This window comes from Jaculus jaculus, chromosome 5, assembly GCF_020740685.1.
Source record: "Jaculus jaculus isolate mJacJac1 chromosome 5, mJacJac1.mat.Y.cur, whole genome shotgun sequence".
Lineage (NCBI taxonomy): Eukaryota > Metazoa > Chordata > Mammalia > Rodentia > Dipodidae > Jaculus > Jaculus jaculus.
This window is the reverse complement of record NC_059106.1, coordinates 125,033,088-125,047,829: the sequence shown is the minus strand read 5'-3', so window position 1 is coordinate 125,047,829 and position 14,742 is coordinate 125,033,088. Positions and strand designations below refer to the sequence as shown.

General features: G+C 35.5%; 1 protein-coding gene across 1 annotated transcript in view; it reads right to left on the bottom strand.

Annotated features, from left to right (window-relative positions):
- Positions 1-2,317: 2,317 nt before the first annotated feature.
- Rock2 (Rho associated coiled-coil containing protein kinase 2) overlaps positions 2,318-14,742 on the bottom strand; it is a 197,540-nt gene continuing 185,115 nt past the window's right edge. Inside the window, exons 28-33 of the mRNA XM_004665687.2 lie at positions 13,296-13,366; positions 12,440-12,528; positions 11,985-12,063; positions 9,557-9,818; positions 9,260-9,473; positions 2,318-3,606 (exon numbers count right to left, since the gene is read on the bottom strand). Coding sequence (XP_004665744.1) covers positions 3,603-3,606; positions 9,260-9,473; positions 9,557-9,818; positions 11,985-12,063; positions 12,440-12,528; positions 13,296-13,366 — 719 coding nt within the window. The 3' untranslated portion in view covers positions 2,318-3,602. The remainder of the gene's footprint in view (positions 3,607-9,259; positions 9,474-9,556; positions 9,819-11,984; positions 12,064-12,439; positions 12,529-13,295; positions 13,367-14,742) is intronic.

Genomic DNA, 14,742 nt, shown 5'->3' with positions numbered 1-14,742 from the left:
TATCTCTCCAAAAACAAGAAGGCACAAGAATCACCTATCTGTAGTTTCCTTAGCAGAATACTCATCCGCATTGTATATACACAACCTGTAGGGAAGACTGGTTCACGAGGCTGCAGCATTCCGGGACTACTCCCCAAGAAAAGTATGAACATGTTTACATCTTAGTTTATTTAATTTTTTTTTTATAAAAAGCAGGCATAAAATACAATTACAATGCTACAAAGATGCAACAAAATTTTAAAAAATCAAGAGGGGTATACTTTTTGTTCAGGGGCAGCTGATCAATATGATTATCTAAACCATGCAGTTCATAATTTATTACAGTTCCAAACAAAAGTCACCATGAGGAGGAAATGAAGGTGAGGCATGACACTCGCACTGTCACACAGTGCTCTTCAAAGTGCTTTGCTATTGGCTGTGGCACATCCATAGGCCACGGAAGCTGAAGCCACCTTCAGGTCAGGAAAGAAAGTCAGTAGCCGTGTCAAAAGGAACTGAGAAACTCAGAAGCAACTTGTGCTAATTGGGGCTTAAAGATGTTACTTAAAGCAATAACATAATGTCTGAATTTCGCCATCTCACCCTCAGAAACCTACAAGAAAAGATTAACAGCAGCAGCTTAACTTCTCGAGTTGTGATTTGGCAACATTTGGGTATCTTAGTTGGGATCTGCAGATCACCAAGTCACAGTGCATTCCTGAGCGGATCTGTGGATTCTAGCACAGGTTGGTTTCAGGAGCACAATCCTTTCCTTGGGATTACCAGAACACATATCCATTAGCTAGCTAGACCATTTTAAACATTAAGATTTTGTTTTTTAGATCTTGCTAGACAGCATGTTTAAGATAACACTTTATACAAAATGGATTTTACATTAATTTCAACAGCAATACTGGCACTTAGTTTTTCCTTGTATTTGTTTTGCTATTTCCACAAAAGTTGAAAAAAAATCCAACTAAGAAAACCCAGTATTACCTGTTTCTTAGTTCCAATAGGAGGTATTTATGGCTTTAGGAGAAATCAGGTGTGGAGAAATAAGCAATATTTGATCTTATAATTATTCATCTTGGAAGTTTGGGAGCCTCTAGAAAAAGAAATGGGCACAAAAGTAGGTTGCTGTTCTAATGACTGTTGGGCAGGTGCACCCACTCATGGACTTGCAGGTGGCTATGGAGGGGGAAAGCAAATTCTTATCCAAGGTCATGGTTTTTATTATGCACATTTCAAATGGACAGACAAACAACCCTGCAAATCCTTGTTACACCATACTGGGTGAAGAATCTCCTTGGGAGAGATTTTTTCACCCCTAAGAATACCTTTTATTCTTTTAAATACTTCACATTAATTTACCTTTTACAGTTGTATCACACCATGATTCTCCTTATTCTCATTTATATATATGCACACACAGCATTCAAAATTTAAACTTTAGACTTTTTTACTCAAAACTTCAATTATTCATGTGTAAACTTGACATTGTTTCACCTTAATAAAGTTTATTAAAAATATATATATATTTATATATGTATATATACTCTCCAATTCAGAATAGGATAGAACCTCCCATAGTGTAACAAAATCTTTATATAAAATATTAATTCAGTTTTCTTTTAACAACTCTAATGAATGGAAATATTTCTTCTATATAAATTTAATATATTTTCATTTTTAAATCTGAAAGAAAAAGAAAGAAAAGGAAGAAAGAACAAAGAAAGAAAACTATGCCCTCAAACCAGAGCTGCAGAACACTAGCTGCTGCATAGAAATGGCATGCACATCTAGTCTTGGCAGGCAGCATGAAAGATGTAACTAGGCCATGTGAGGGCCACCAAGTTCTGATACAGTATACAGTAGGCCACAGACTTCTACTATAGCATCTGTAACAAGGATCAATTATTTATACAGCTGTACACTGACCCTCAAGGGAAGCAATGAAAAATGTATACTTTTTTCAGTAATATTGGACAAATATTTCAATATCACACCAAATGTGTATTTATATAAAGACAGACTGATAAAAGCCTTTACACTTTTCATTGCTGCATACTGTTGCGGTACAAAACATACTTACCTGGGACAATGAGAAATACAGCAGGAGAAGCCCCGCCTCTATTCTAACCCTAACATCATTTTAAAAAATAAACATCAAATTAAGTGCCTTTGAGGCTGCTTTTCCCAGTTTTTTTTTTTTTTTTTTTTTTCCTCTTTTGAGGTAGGGTCACGATGTAGTCCAGGCTGACCTGGAATTCACTATGTAGTATCAGAGTGGCTTAGAACTCACAGTGATCCTCCTACCTCTGCCTCCCAAGTGCTGGGATTAAAAGCATGCGCCACCACACCCAGCCCCAATTTTTTTTTTTTTTTAAGCCAGCTTTTTAACCTAATAGAGAAATACTGCCAGAGTTGTGGGTTTCAGGATCACTTTTAAATATTTAAAATATATCCTCAGTATATCTTAATTTTCTTTATATTTGAAACATTTTTTGAATTTTGAGTATGAAAATGTAAAAACAGTCACAGGTATCTTTACCAGAAATAAAAACATCAAGGGTAACCAGCAAATTCAAAGCAAAGGAGACATTCTGTAGTCATAGACTGATCCTGAAGTCTGTAAGAAAGCTTGGATGAGTAACAGATGCTCATCACATATTCATTCCAATGCAATCCATTACTGCTTCTATGACCAAATACATTAATACATGTAAAACAGCACACTATTTTACATCCACAAAGCAAGTTTGTTTGCATCCTAGGAGCTGGTAAACACTTTGTTTTTTTTTTTTTTCCTTACATACAGAAAAGGGTTGAGATTTCAAAAAAAAATTAAGGTATTCAAACTGGGTGGAGTTGCCTACCATAAGCATTAGGAAACTGATATAACTAACTTTAAACTTCTGTTACAGTAATTGCTTGAATGACATGCAGCTCCCATTGGGTACATATGAGTGAGGGAATGAAACTCCAACATTATGGCTTTATACAAATGCATAGTTGCAACTGAAGTAATGATATCGGATTAATGTGTAGAAAAATAAAATGGTGAGTTTAAAAAACTTCTTGCAATATTACAGTACTATGTGTATGTATGTGTGCATATATGATGATCAAACTCATAATTACATATATATATATTTATACACACATATGCACACATACATACACAAAATGTCACGGTCATTTATCAAAGACACAGTTGACATCACTATAGTGGGGTCCATCTCCAGATTCTTCTGGTAAATGTGCTGGTGAAAACTCTGTTGAAGTTGAAGAGATTTCTTTACTCTTCTCAATCCTTTTGTGCAATGTAGTGTGAGTTGACTGCCAAAAGAGCCATAAGAAATGTCTGTATTCTCCTAACCAATCACTGTTGGTTCAGCTTGTTTCAAAGGGGGCAGAAAACCTCTCCATGATTTGTAACTTATATTACAGGAAAAAAAGGGAGGGAGAGATGGAGGGAGAGAGACGGAGGGAGAAAGAGAGACTGTGTGTATCAGTCTCTCAGTAAAATATAGCTTTTCAATAAATTTTGGGCCATCATATTTCAGTCTTGTTTTAGCTGGAAGAATATGATCACCTTGAATGACTGCTTTCATAGAAGGCAGTTAGCTGGAAAGAAAAGAAAAGTTAGTTGATACAGAGAAATAATAAGAGACTGTCAGTTTTAAAAAAGCATCATTTCTTTTTGTTGTTTTGAGTCAGGGTCTCACCCTAACCCATAACCTTAAACTCAGGGTGATTCTCCTACCTCAGCCTCCAGAGTGCTGGGATTAGAGGCATGCACCGCAATGCCCAGCTCAGAAGTCACCTAATTAATATTAACACACACTGTCTTCTATACTTCTAACATCCAAATCATGCATAAATGTTATTATATACTTTCCTTATTCTATTTACATGCGATCATATTCTTTCCCAAAACAATGTGACTTTGTAAGTTCCATACTGGCTACAAACATTCTGCATAAGTTTTAATGCCGTTAATCAGCTGTTAGGGTTAGATGGTATGCCTCAAGAACAACACATCTGAAAGTGAGTTTCAACTATTACTAGCTGCCCCATAAAATTGAAAGACCAAATTTATGGGTCAGGCTCTACTTAACTATTTGAACTCAAACCATTTTTCTTATTTATGAAATAGGAATAAAGTAAAGAGATATTCCATAAAACCCAGATATAAACAGACTTACATGACTTAAGTATATGTTTTGCAACAAGGTTAGTTTGAAGTGACTATTACTTTATTTTGTTTTGTTTTTGAGATAGGGTCTTACTCTAGTCTAGGCTGACCTGGAACTCACTCTATAGTCCCAGGCTGGCCTCAAACTTAGAGTCACTCTCTCATCTCTGCCTCCTAAGTGCAGGGATTCCTGGCTTACCTTTTTTTCCCTTTTATTATTTTTGAGACAATGTCTTATATATCCCAGGATGTTCTGGAACTTGTTATGAAGCCAAGGATAACTTTGAACTTCTGATCCTTCTGCCTCTACCTCCCCAGTGCTAAGATTACAGGAATTTGCATGTGGTGCTGGGGACTGAACCCAAGGCTTTGTGCATGCTAAGCAAGCACTTTACTAACTGGGGCATATTCTCAGCCCAGATATTACTTCTTTTACATTTATTCTATGTAAAAGATTTAAATTATGAGGCTAACTTTCATTTAATCTCCTTTACTCGGTACTAATCTAACCATTTTCTTTGCTTCTCCCTCCTTTCTCTGTCCGCCTTGTTTTTCTTGAGACAGGTTTACCTTATATGTCCTGGGACTTGCAAACCTTCTGCTTTGACCTACTGAGTGGAGATTAAAGGCTTTCATGTCATTAAACCCTATCTAATTTTACACTTTTTTTTTTTTTTTTTTTTTTTTGGTTTTTCGAGGTAGGGTCTCACTCTGGTACAGGCTGACCTGAAATTAACTATGTAGTCTCAGGGTGGCCTCGAACTCTTGGTGATCCTCCTACCTCTGCCTCCCAAGTGCTGGGATTAAAGGCATGCGCCACCACGCCTGGCTACTTTTTTTTTTTTTTAAAGATAGGCTTTCACGTAGCCCGTGTTGGCCTCCAAATGGAGATGGAGCTGAAGATGACCTCAAACTCTTGATCCTCCTGCCTCTACCTCCCAAGTGCTAGAGATTACAGGCATGCACCACTTTGCCCAGCTTTATTTCACATTTTCTAAAAACAGAAAATTTCACAGCATATATCATTAACATTCTTTTAAGCAAGGGTAGCATTAAGTTTTGCAAACATTTCACCACTTCACAAAAAAAAAAAATCAGAAATAGGTTTATTTCACAGCACTTATCAGACTAATGAAGTTTTTATAGTTTTGATTATTGTAAGCTAGAAAGAAAGTAGAGGAAAGGAGAAATGGAGAAAAGAATACCATGCTATGTTCACAAACTAGTTTAGCTGTAAGAATTAAAAACACTATAAATTTTATTTCTCTGAGTATAGCTTCTTTGGAATATATGAAGGGACCAAAATGAGGTCCTTTTGTTATTTGTACATGTTTCATTCCTAAGATAAAATATTTTAATTCCAACTGAATGGAAAAAATACACCCCGTAAAGAATCTGAACATAGCATTTCACTTTTATACCTAACATGGGAATTTTAGTTACAAACATTTCTGCAAACTACTTATGAAATACATACTTAAAGAAACTTACAAAAATTTCAAAACTACTAAAAACTGAAAACTCAAATCAAACCACATGCACTACATGGAAGTATTAAGAATTCATTTTTCATTTTTTGATTTACCCCATTTATTTCTTCAGAAATCAAAAACATCGTCATCATCACCATCAACATCATCAAATGACCAATCCCAGTCTTTAAATGCCAAATCAAGCAATCTGGAACAGGAGGTTTGCAAATTTATACTCTAACACTCTTTATTCACTTCAGTATAATGCTATGACTAGAACCTGTAATTTGTGCTGTAAGCACTCACTTTCCCTTCATGAATAACATGATAAAAATTAGGGTGGGAGCACACAAATATAATCATGTTGGCCAGATACTCTTCAGAATTCCAGAGAATGGGAGGTAGAAATACTACCTGAAAGATGATGACACAATCTGCTTCCTCCTGCTCACCTCATTGCCCACTGTCCAGAGAAAGATGTAACTATCCCAACACTCAGTTTGACAAGCATGAAAAGGACTACATACACATAACTCACAGTTGTTTATAAACAGCATCATAAACCTTAGAAGGAAGTAACAACAGGATCCAAGAGGACTGTACATATGAAAGCCAGGCAGGGTCAAGAGAAAAGTCACAGGTACATAAGCACTATCAACTTAACTTGGCTGAGTAAATTGGATTTTATATCCTTCATGAGGGCTGGAGAGATGGTTTAGTGGTTAAGGTGCTTACTGGCAAAGCCAAAGACCCAGGTTTGCGTCCCCAGTACTTACGTAAGCCAGATGCACAAGGTGGCATATGCATTGAGTTCATTTGCAGTCGCTAGAGACCCTGGCATACCCATTTTCTCTCCCTTTCTCAAATAAGTAAAATAATAATAACAATTATTATCTTTTTTGAGTATCTAAGCCCAAGTTTTAGGATTAAAAAATTATTTATTTGCGTATCTATGTTTATGGACATGCCATGATCTCTTGTCCCTATAAACAAATGCCCAGACACTTGTGCCATTTTTTGCATCCAACTTCACATGGGAGGCTGGGGAATTGAACCCAGGCCAATAATTTTTTCAAGCAAGCACCTTTAACTGCTGAACCATTTCCCCAGCCCCTAATTTCAGTATAGTTTATGGAAATCTGCCTTTTATACCTTTCAAGTATCTTAAGTTTGTGTCCGTATAACTAGGTTATTAATGCAATGCACAAGATCCTCTTAAAATGTTTTCTTCTCTTTTTACTCAATCAGCTGATTCTGGCTATTTCACTTAAAAAAAATTCTTTACTGAATCAAGGTTTCTTCTCTTCTTTTTCACTGTTAGCATCACTCTGTTCAAGATCTCAGTAAGTCTGAACACATCAAGCCCTCACAGAGAAACTTGTATTTATACAACAGAGTCAAAGTTTCTTAGCATAATATAACTAATCCTTTTCAGTCAGGCTCAAAAATTCTTCTCCAGCATCATGCCACCATCTTCTACCATGACTTTCTACTGCCCTCCCCTGCCCTCAGCAAGAACACAGCACTGTGAACCTAAGCCTGCCACTCCGAGCTTCTGAAACACAACACTGTTTGGACTTGTCTTTTCCCTTTATGCCTGCCTGGAAAATTGCTTTTTACGTTCCTTTGTGTTAAGACCTTTCTTCATGTCCTCTGGCAGAATTTTTCAAGGTTTCCTTCCTTTCTTTAGTACTGTGCTTATGCCTCAATTATCAGCAACATTTAAAAAGTATTATAACTGTCTGCTTGGCTCCTCCATTAATTGATCAATAAGGATCAAGCCATGAAACTTACTGTCAAAGAACACTTCAGAGATGGTATGGAAAATTTTTAGTTTCACCCTCAGTACAAGACTATCCATTTCTATCGTGCCAGCAAGTCTAGTCTACTTGGTAAGCTCCAGGCCAGTGAGAGACTCTCAAGGAAAAAACAAAGGTGGGTGATGCCTAAAGAATGACACCTAAGTTTGTCCTCCAGCCTCCATGTGGAGGTACATGTATGTGTACCTGCACATAATACACTAAGACAAAAAGATAATGCTGTTGCATTCCACAAGACCACATAAGAGAATATGAAGGAAGTTCAACAGCAGAACAGAATACATTTGGAAGTACTTCTAGAAGCTGAAAACCACTGTATGCTATAAAGTATATGGTTTTGAATATGACTTTCAAGTCCATTTGTTGACCTCCAGTGCAGCAGTGTTGACTAGATGAACACTGGGGAGGTCACTGGGGAATTTTATCAATTAATGAGGTTTTTTTTGGAGGGGTGGCTCTGTTCAGGAAGCTTGTTTGCACGTGAAACCCTCTGCCATATTAGGATATAAGAAGGCTTGCACTGGATGCTGGTATTATGCTCAACTCAGCAGCATCTAGAACTATGAATTAAAATAAACTGCTATATAACTCACCCAGTCTAAAGTACTGAGTATTAGTTAGCATTAAAAGACTAAAACAGAGGTATTAAAATAGCATTTCTTCATTAACAGTTCTACATTAATAACAGAAACTTAATTTCCAAATTTTACAAGGCACATGAAATGGCCAAAGATGCCTCTGAATTCTTTGGATCTTTAGCTTAATTACTATCATGTAATCACTATTTTATATTATTTATCATTCCTCACACTAAATATACAACCTTTTCACTGATGAAATATCTATTCTCCCTTTGTTATTCTAAATTCCTTTCTTGAGATAACTACTTTCAAGGAAGTTTAAAGTGGCCTGGAGAAATGACTTAGTGGTCATTTCTGATGGCCCAGGCTTAATTCCTCAGTACCCATATAACCCAGATGCACAAAGTGGCATAAGCATGTGGAGTTCACTTGCAGTGGCAAGAGACCATGGCATGCTTATCCAACCTCTTGCCTGAAAATAAATAAATTTTTTTTAAACCCACAGGGAATAAAAAGGATATATGAAATTAGATACCTGACTACTTTACACTTTCTCCTGTAGCTAACCAAACCCTTATATTCAAAGAATAACAAAGCTCATAAATGCTGGAGTAATGAGTGACTATTCTGAATGAAAATACAGAATTAACCAACTCTATTTTAGCCATATGAAAATGGTTTTGTATGCCATAATTATCCCTGACCTGCCTCCATACTAATTACTCATTATCCCATCTTCTCGTTTTTCAAGCTGACCTGTGTTGCTCCTCACAGCACAAGCCAGCTACTGTTTCAGTTATGGATGTAAAACTACCCCTGAAGCTAATTTCAGTTCTCATCTCAACCTGAAAGAAAAGAACAAGAAGTGCAGCATGTGCACCTACATGAGAAGGTCTGTGCACTCTCATCCTACTCACTGATCACTTCATGTGCTGACTAAAGCTGAAAATGGTATAATTATATGCAAAAATGTGACAAAACAACTTTTCAATAATTTTGGTTGAATTTTATGTATGTGTGATTTATAAAACATATTTTTATTATTTTTCATACAAATCAGTAAGACAAGCACATTTTAAGTTTATAATATTGATATTTTATAGCTTATTAAAATACCAATCAAAGTAAAACTAATATGGAATAGTTTGAATATTAAAGAAAGAATATTTTTAAAGGTAGCTTCAATTTTTTACCATATTTTTTTATTACCTTGGTTTGTTTGGGGCAAGCTGTCGACTGGGCCGCCTGATAGACTGATTCTGTTGTATCTTCATTGAAGTTCTTGGAGATGACCGTGCAAACGGGTCTGGAGCTGGAGGCTTTTTAGGTATCTTTTTCACTAATCGACTAACCCACTTCTGCTGCTCTTCTGTAGAATTTGCTAATAACAACAGATTCTTTGCCGATGATATATCGTAATAAACTAAAATGAAATGTATGAAATAAATTAATGTGCTTTAAATAATCTCAACACAACATTAACGCAGCAAGTAAGTTCCTATTTACCTTTGCAAGGTGCTATAATTTCCTCTTTTTTGTCCATATGATCTTTATGACATTTAATATGGCAGCGACGGCATTCTAAAGCAGGAGGGGGTTTAAACATATGCCAAAGTGGTTTCATACAAGCCTCACAATTGGTTGGAAAGTGATAAAGAGTAGGAATAAATTCATGTCCTTTGTGGCAAATATAGTTAGATTTTTCTCCCACTGGTTCCACTGGAAATTCTTGCTCTTTCTTACTTTCTCCTTCGTTGGCATAGAGAATCTATAAATACCAAAAAGAATGTTGAATGATTTCTAGATATTAAGTTATTTTTATTTAGCAATAATTCTGATAGCATAAATAAATAACATTAGCCTAAACTGCTCAATGAGAAAAAGACACATTTGGAGTTCACCTAAGCAGGGAGCTGGGCAGAAGATCTGACTTCAATCCCCAGAACCAATGTCACAAAGGAGCATGCCTATAATCTCATCACAGGGAGGCAGAGACAGGGGCAGCCCTGGCACTCACTGGCCAGCCAATCTGCCTAATCAGTGAACTCCAGGCCAATGACACTCTCACAAAGAAGGAATAGCACTTTGAGACTATTGTCTGGCCTCCACTCATGCATGTACATCTACTACATGAAAACACACACACACACACACACACACACACACACACATACACACCGGGGGCGGGGGAAGAGAGCGAGACAGACAGTTGGTTTAAGAGATTTGGGAGTGTGACTCAGAAGTAACATCCTGTTGTAGCCTGCACAATCCCTAAATTTGACTCTCTGTTGGGGGAGCAGCTTATGTAAGAAAGGTCACTAGACTGTCACTTTACTTCACATTTCAAAAAGTTTATTATGGTCTGGAGATATAGCTCAGTCAGTTGTGTCATAAAGCCCTAGGTTCCATCCCCAGCATGACATAAACTAGGCATGGTGGTGCACACCACTCAGAATTCCAGCCCTATGGAGGTAGCAGTAGGAGGATCCAAAGCTCAAGGTCATCCTTGTTAAAAATCAAATTTGATGCAAGTCTGGGCTATAGGTAACTTGACTTCAAAACAAACAAAAACAGGACAAAAGAACTAATCCTGTTCAAATGCTATCTCCTTATTTCTTTTTAGTATCTTAGAATACTTGAGCAAATCCATTAATTAGCATAGGCCAATAAAAGGAAAACTTGCCCTTTATTAGGTTTTATTATTTATTTATTATTATTTTCTTTTTCTCCTCCTCTGGAAAGGACATTAGGGGCTAAGGGATATAGTTCAAAGCTCTGGGCTCAATCCTTGCAACCTGCTCTCCCAAACACACACACACACACACACACACACACACACACACACGCACACACACACACACACACACACAAAACCACCTGAAGAAATATGGCAATTAAATTAACAGTTGTGTTATGTTTCTTTTAAAAAGATTTTTTTTTTCAATTTTATTTATTTGAAAGGAGAAAAAAGAGAGGGGGGAGGGAGGGAGGGAGGGAGGAAAGAAGAGAGAGAATGAATACGAATATGAATTGGTGCACCAGGACCTCCAGCCCCAGTAAACAAAACACCAGACGCATACCCTAGCTAATTGCGTATCTGCCTTTACATGGGTACTGGGGAATTGAACCCTGATCATTAGACTTTGCAGGCACACACCTTAATTGCTCAGCTATCTCTCCAGTTTACAGCCCTTTGTACTTCTTAAGAATAGAAAACTGGGTAATTTTTATATGCACATCTTCATTTTAAAAGACAGTTGAGGGATATAAGCCCCCACCCCCCCAAAAAAAACAGTCTAAGGGCCCAGAAAACAAGAAGACAACTCTCTGACAATTTTTACAAAGAAAGAATTCAATAATAATTGTAGGTTCAAATAACTTTAAAATAAAAGCAGTAAGGGGAAGAATTTGGATTCATTTTACATAGAAAGTAAAGGGGCTACCAGATATAACAATTAACTTTCTAAACTTTCTAGAGTTGAGAATAAAACTGAAACAGGACAAAGTTCATGCTTCATAACACAAGCAAAAACAAAACAAACAAACACATATATCATAACATATATCTTGAGATACAATATAAAACATGCTACAGGCTTCAACAAGTAAAATTATGAAACAAGGAATGAAGATGTCCCCAAACAGAATAAATACATTTTCTTTTTTCTTTTTTTTTTTTGGTTGGATCTCACTCTAGTCCAGGCTGATCTGGAACTAACTCATGGGGACCCACCTACCTCTGCCTCCCACATGCTAGGATTAAAGGCCTGTGCTACCACGCCCAGCAGAATAAATACATTTTAAAGAACCATCTATCTTTAAATGGGACTGAAACAGAACAATAATCTGAAAAGGTCAATGAAGAAAGGAATCTGACGTATGATGTCATATGCAATCCACCAAAGATAGAAAACTAAAACACAACTGTATTTACCTGAAATATCCTTGGAATTTCTTTAGCATCTGCTCTGTAGACATCTGTCTGTGTAACTGGTCGGACATGAAACAACTTGCTGTAAAAGATTTTTAATAAAAGAATAAAATAGTGTCTGTGGATTATATTACATTAGCTATTCTATAATTTTAAGTTTAAACTTGACTACTTTGACCCATGTTAGAAGCTCAGACTAACTTGTCTTATATCAAGTGTTACTCAAGATAGAAATTCCATTAAGTCAGATTTTCTTCAAAAAACAAATGAAGATTCATAAAACAAAGATCCATGAAATAAATAACAGTGCTTTAGATCCTCTATGTCTCCTTCATTTTTATGAAGGAAATTCAAGGGAAAAACAACAGTAGTATAGTAAATGATTAGCTTGATAGAAATGTTCATATTACTCTTCTCAAATCTAAAAAGAAGAGTCTTCAAGAAGTAAGAATACTTACTCTATATCTAAAACCATGTAAGGGTTAGATTGTTCTTTATCCTGTTCACTGTCATAGAAAAGAATCTTCTTACTGCTTACAATCACATACTGTTAAAAAAGGAAAGGAAGGAATCAATCAATATATTATTATATGCCATATTAGCTTCTTTTATAAGGCATTCTACTTTTATGATGAAAATCATAAAATACCTAAGTAACTAAAATGTACTAATATAGCTTTAGGAAAGTTTTCTTTAAAATAATACATGCATTTATCAATTTTTTATAGCTATTTCAAATAAAAAAATAAGGAGAGAAATAAAGGGAAATATATTTAACTTTGGGCTCTAACAATATTGACAACTTTATTAAAAAAAAAAAGAGTACAGTAGCATCAACAAATATAGTAACAGAAAAGAAATAAATGGGACTTTCTATCTATCATGTCTAAAGTTGTTTTCCTAGTAGGGCAACAAAAGCACCAAGGTCAATAGAATTATATTTTCATGACATCAAAATCCACTTTATTAACAACCAATGAAGGACAAAAAAGAAAAACCACATCATTCTAAAAAAAAAAAAAAATAGGGCCAGGTATGGTGGCACATTCCTTTAATCCCAGCACTTGGAAGGCAGAGGTAGAAGGATCACTGTGATTTTGAGGCCAGTTTAAGACTCCAAAAGTGAATTACAGGTCAGCCTGGGCTAGAGCAAGACCCTACCTCAAAAAACAAAACAACAACAAAAACAAAAAAGCGTGAATAGATTCCATGTGTCTAAAAGTCTTTTAGGCATGCTCATACTACAACTCTATAAGTGAAACGGCTAGTATTAAAATAGAAGGAAAAAATAACTACATTAAAAGTGCCAATTACCTTTCTAACCCATCCAAATTTTTTAGTGTTGTTTCGTACAGGCAATGACAACCATCCTTCTAATCTTGATTCTACAAATAAGTACAAGATATGAGATAAATATAAAGGTTTCCATTGACTATGAGGAATTTAATAAAATTTCAATAAAGAAGTCACAAATCCAATCAACTATGACTTTCAGAGTATGTATTGTATATTATCTAGGATACAATAATACTGCAAGATCAGTAGAAGCAAGTTATATATCACAAACAAAATCCAGATTATTTCACATTGGAAATAAAAACTCTTATAAAGTCAAATATTCTGTTGATTAAATTCATGCACCAGCAAAATTCAGGAAAAAAGTTGCTCTGAGAGAAGCTATTCTCACCAGCATATCTACATTACTTTGTAGGTTACTATACATTTACTTTCAGCAGAAAGACTGACTATAGGAGTAATGCACATCTTTGAGTAAAAAACATTTGAAATGAGTATGTATTCAGAAAATGTGGAATTTTAGAAAGGTCATACTAAAATGAAACAGAGTTGTGTAAACTACAGATCCAAGTTATTTAACAAACAATAATATAACCAAAAGACTTATAAACTCCAAATTATCAAAACCAGTAAAATTCTAATTCTATAAAGGAAAGTTCTAATAGATTTGATCAGTGTCTTAATGAAATAAGTGAAGTAACATTGGGAGGCCATTCTGAAAATGAAAGTAGCTATCCATTATTTAACATATATTATGTGCCAACTGTACTAGATATTTTATATAAATTCCCTATAGTCCTTCAAAAGGAGTTACATTCCTAAAGTAGATGAGGAAACAGAGTTTTAGTGTATAGAGATCACACAGTGATAACCTCTGAGTTTAACAAAAACTCTTAGATTTCTTCATTTTAACTGTAAGCCCTTTCAGAGTAAGGCTAAGCACAATGAGCACTAGGTAAATACTAAATGAAAACATCTCTGAAACAGACTACCATTTTTTTAAAAATTTTAGTCAGTATGGCCATCCAAAAGAACTTGTTATTTGAAAATGGGTGAATGAGGCAGTAAAATCTTAAGTGACAGAATATACTGCTCCATTTCTTATAAATTGTCAAAATCAACTGATCACTTACAATAGCAATAATATTTGAAAATACCTTAAAATCAAATTCTTGGTTCATGCAGCAGTTTTTATTTTTACTGAGCCTACAGAACATTTCAGAGTTAGTGAATATTAGTTAATGTTAAATTTTTTTTTTTTCAAAAGGACAAAATTAAGGGTAATGGGGAAAATTCCAAAGACAAGACGATTTTCAGGCTATCACCTGTACCATTAGATTCCGATGAAATGGGTAAGTAAGGCAAACATTCTTCTTCTGAGTCAGAGTCAAGGAGCATGTGAGAACTGGAAGGCTTAGTGGCAATACTGAGAGAAGTAGAGGAACGTTGATAGGTGAAGGACATG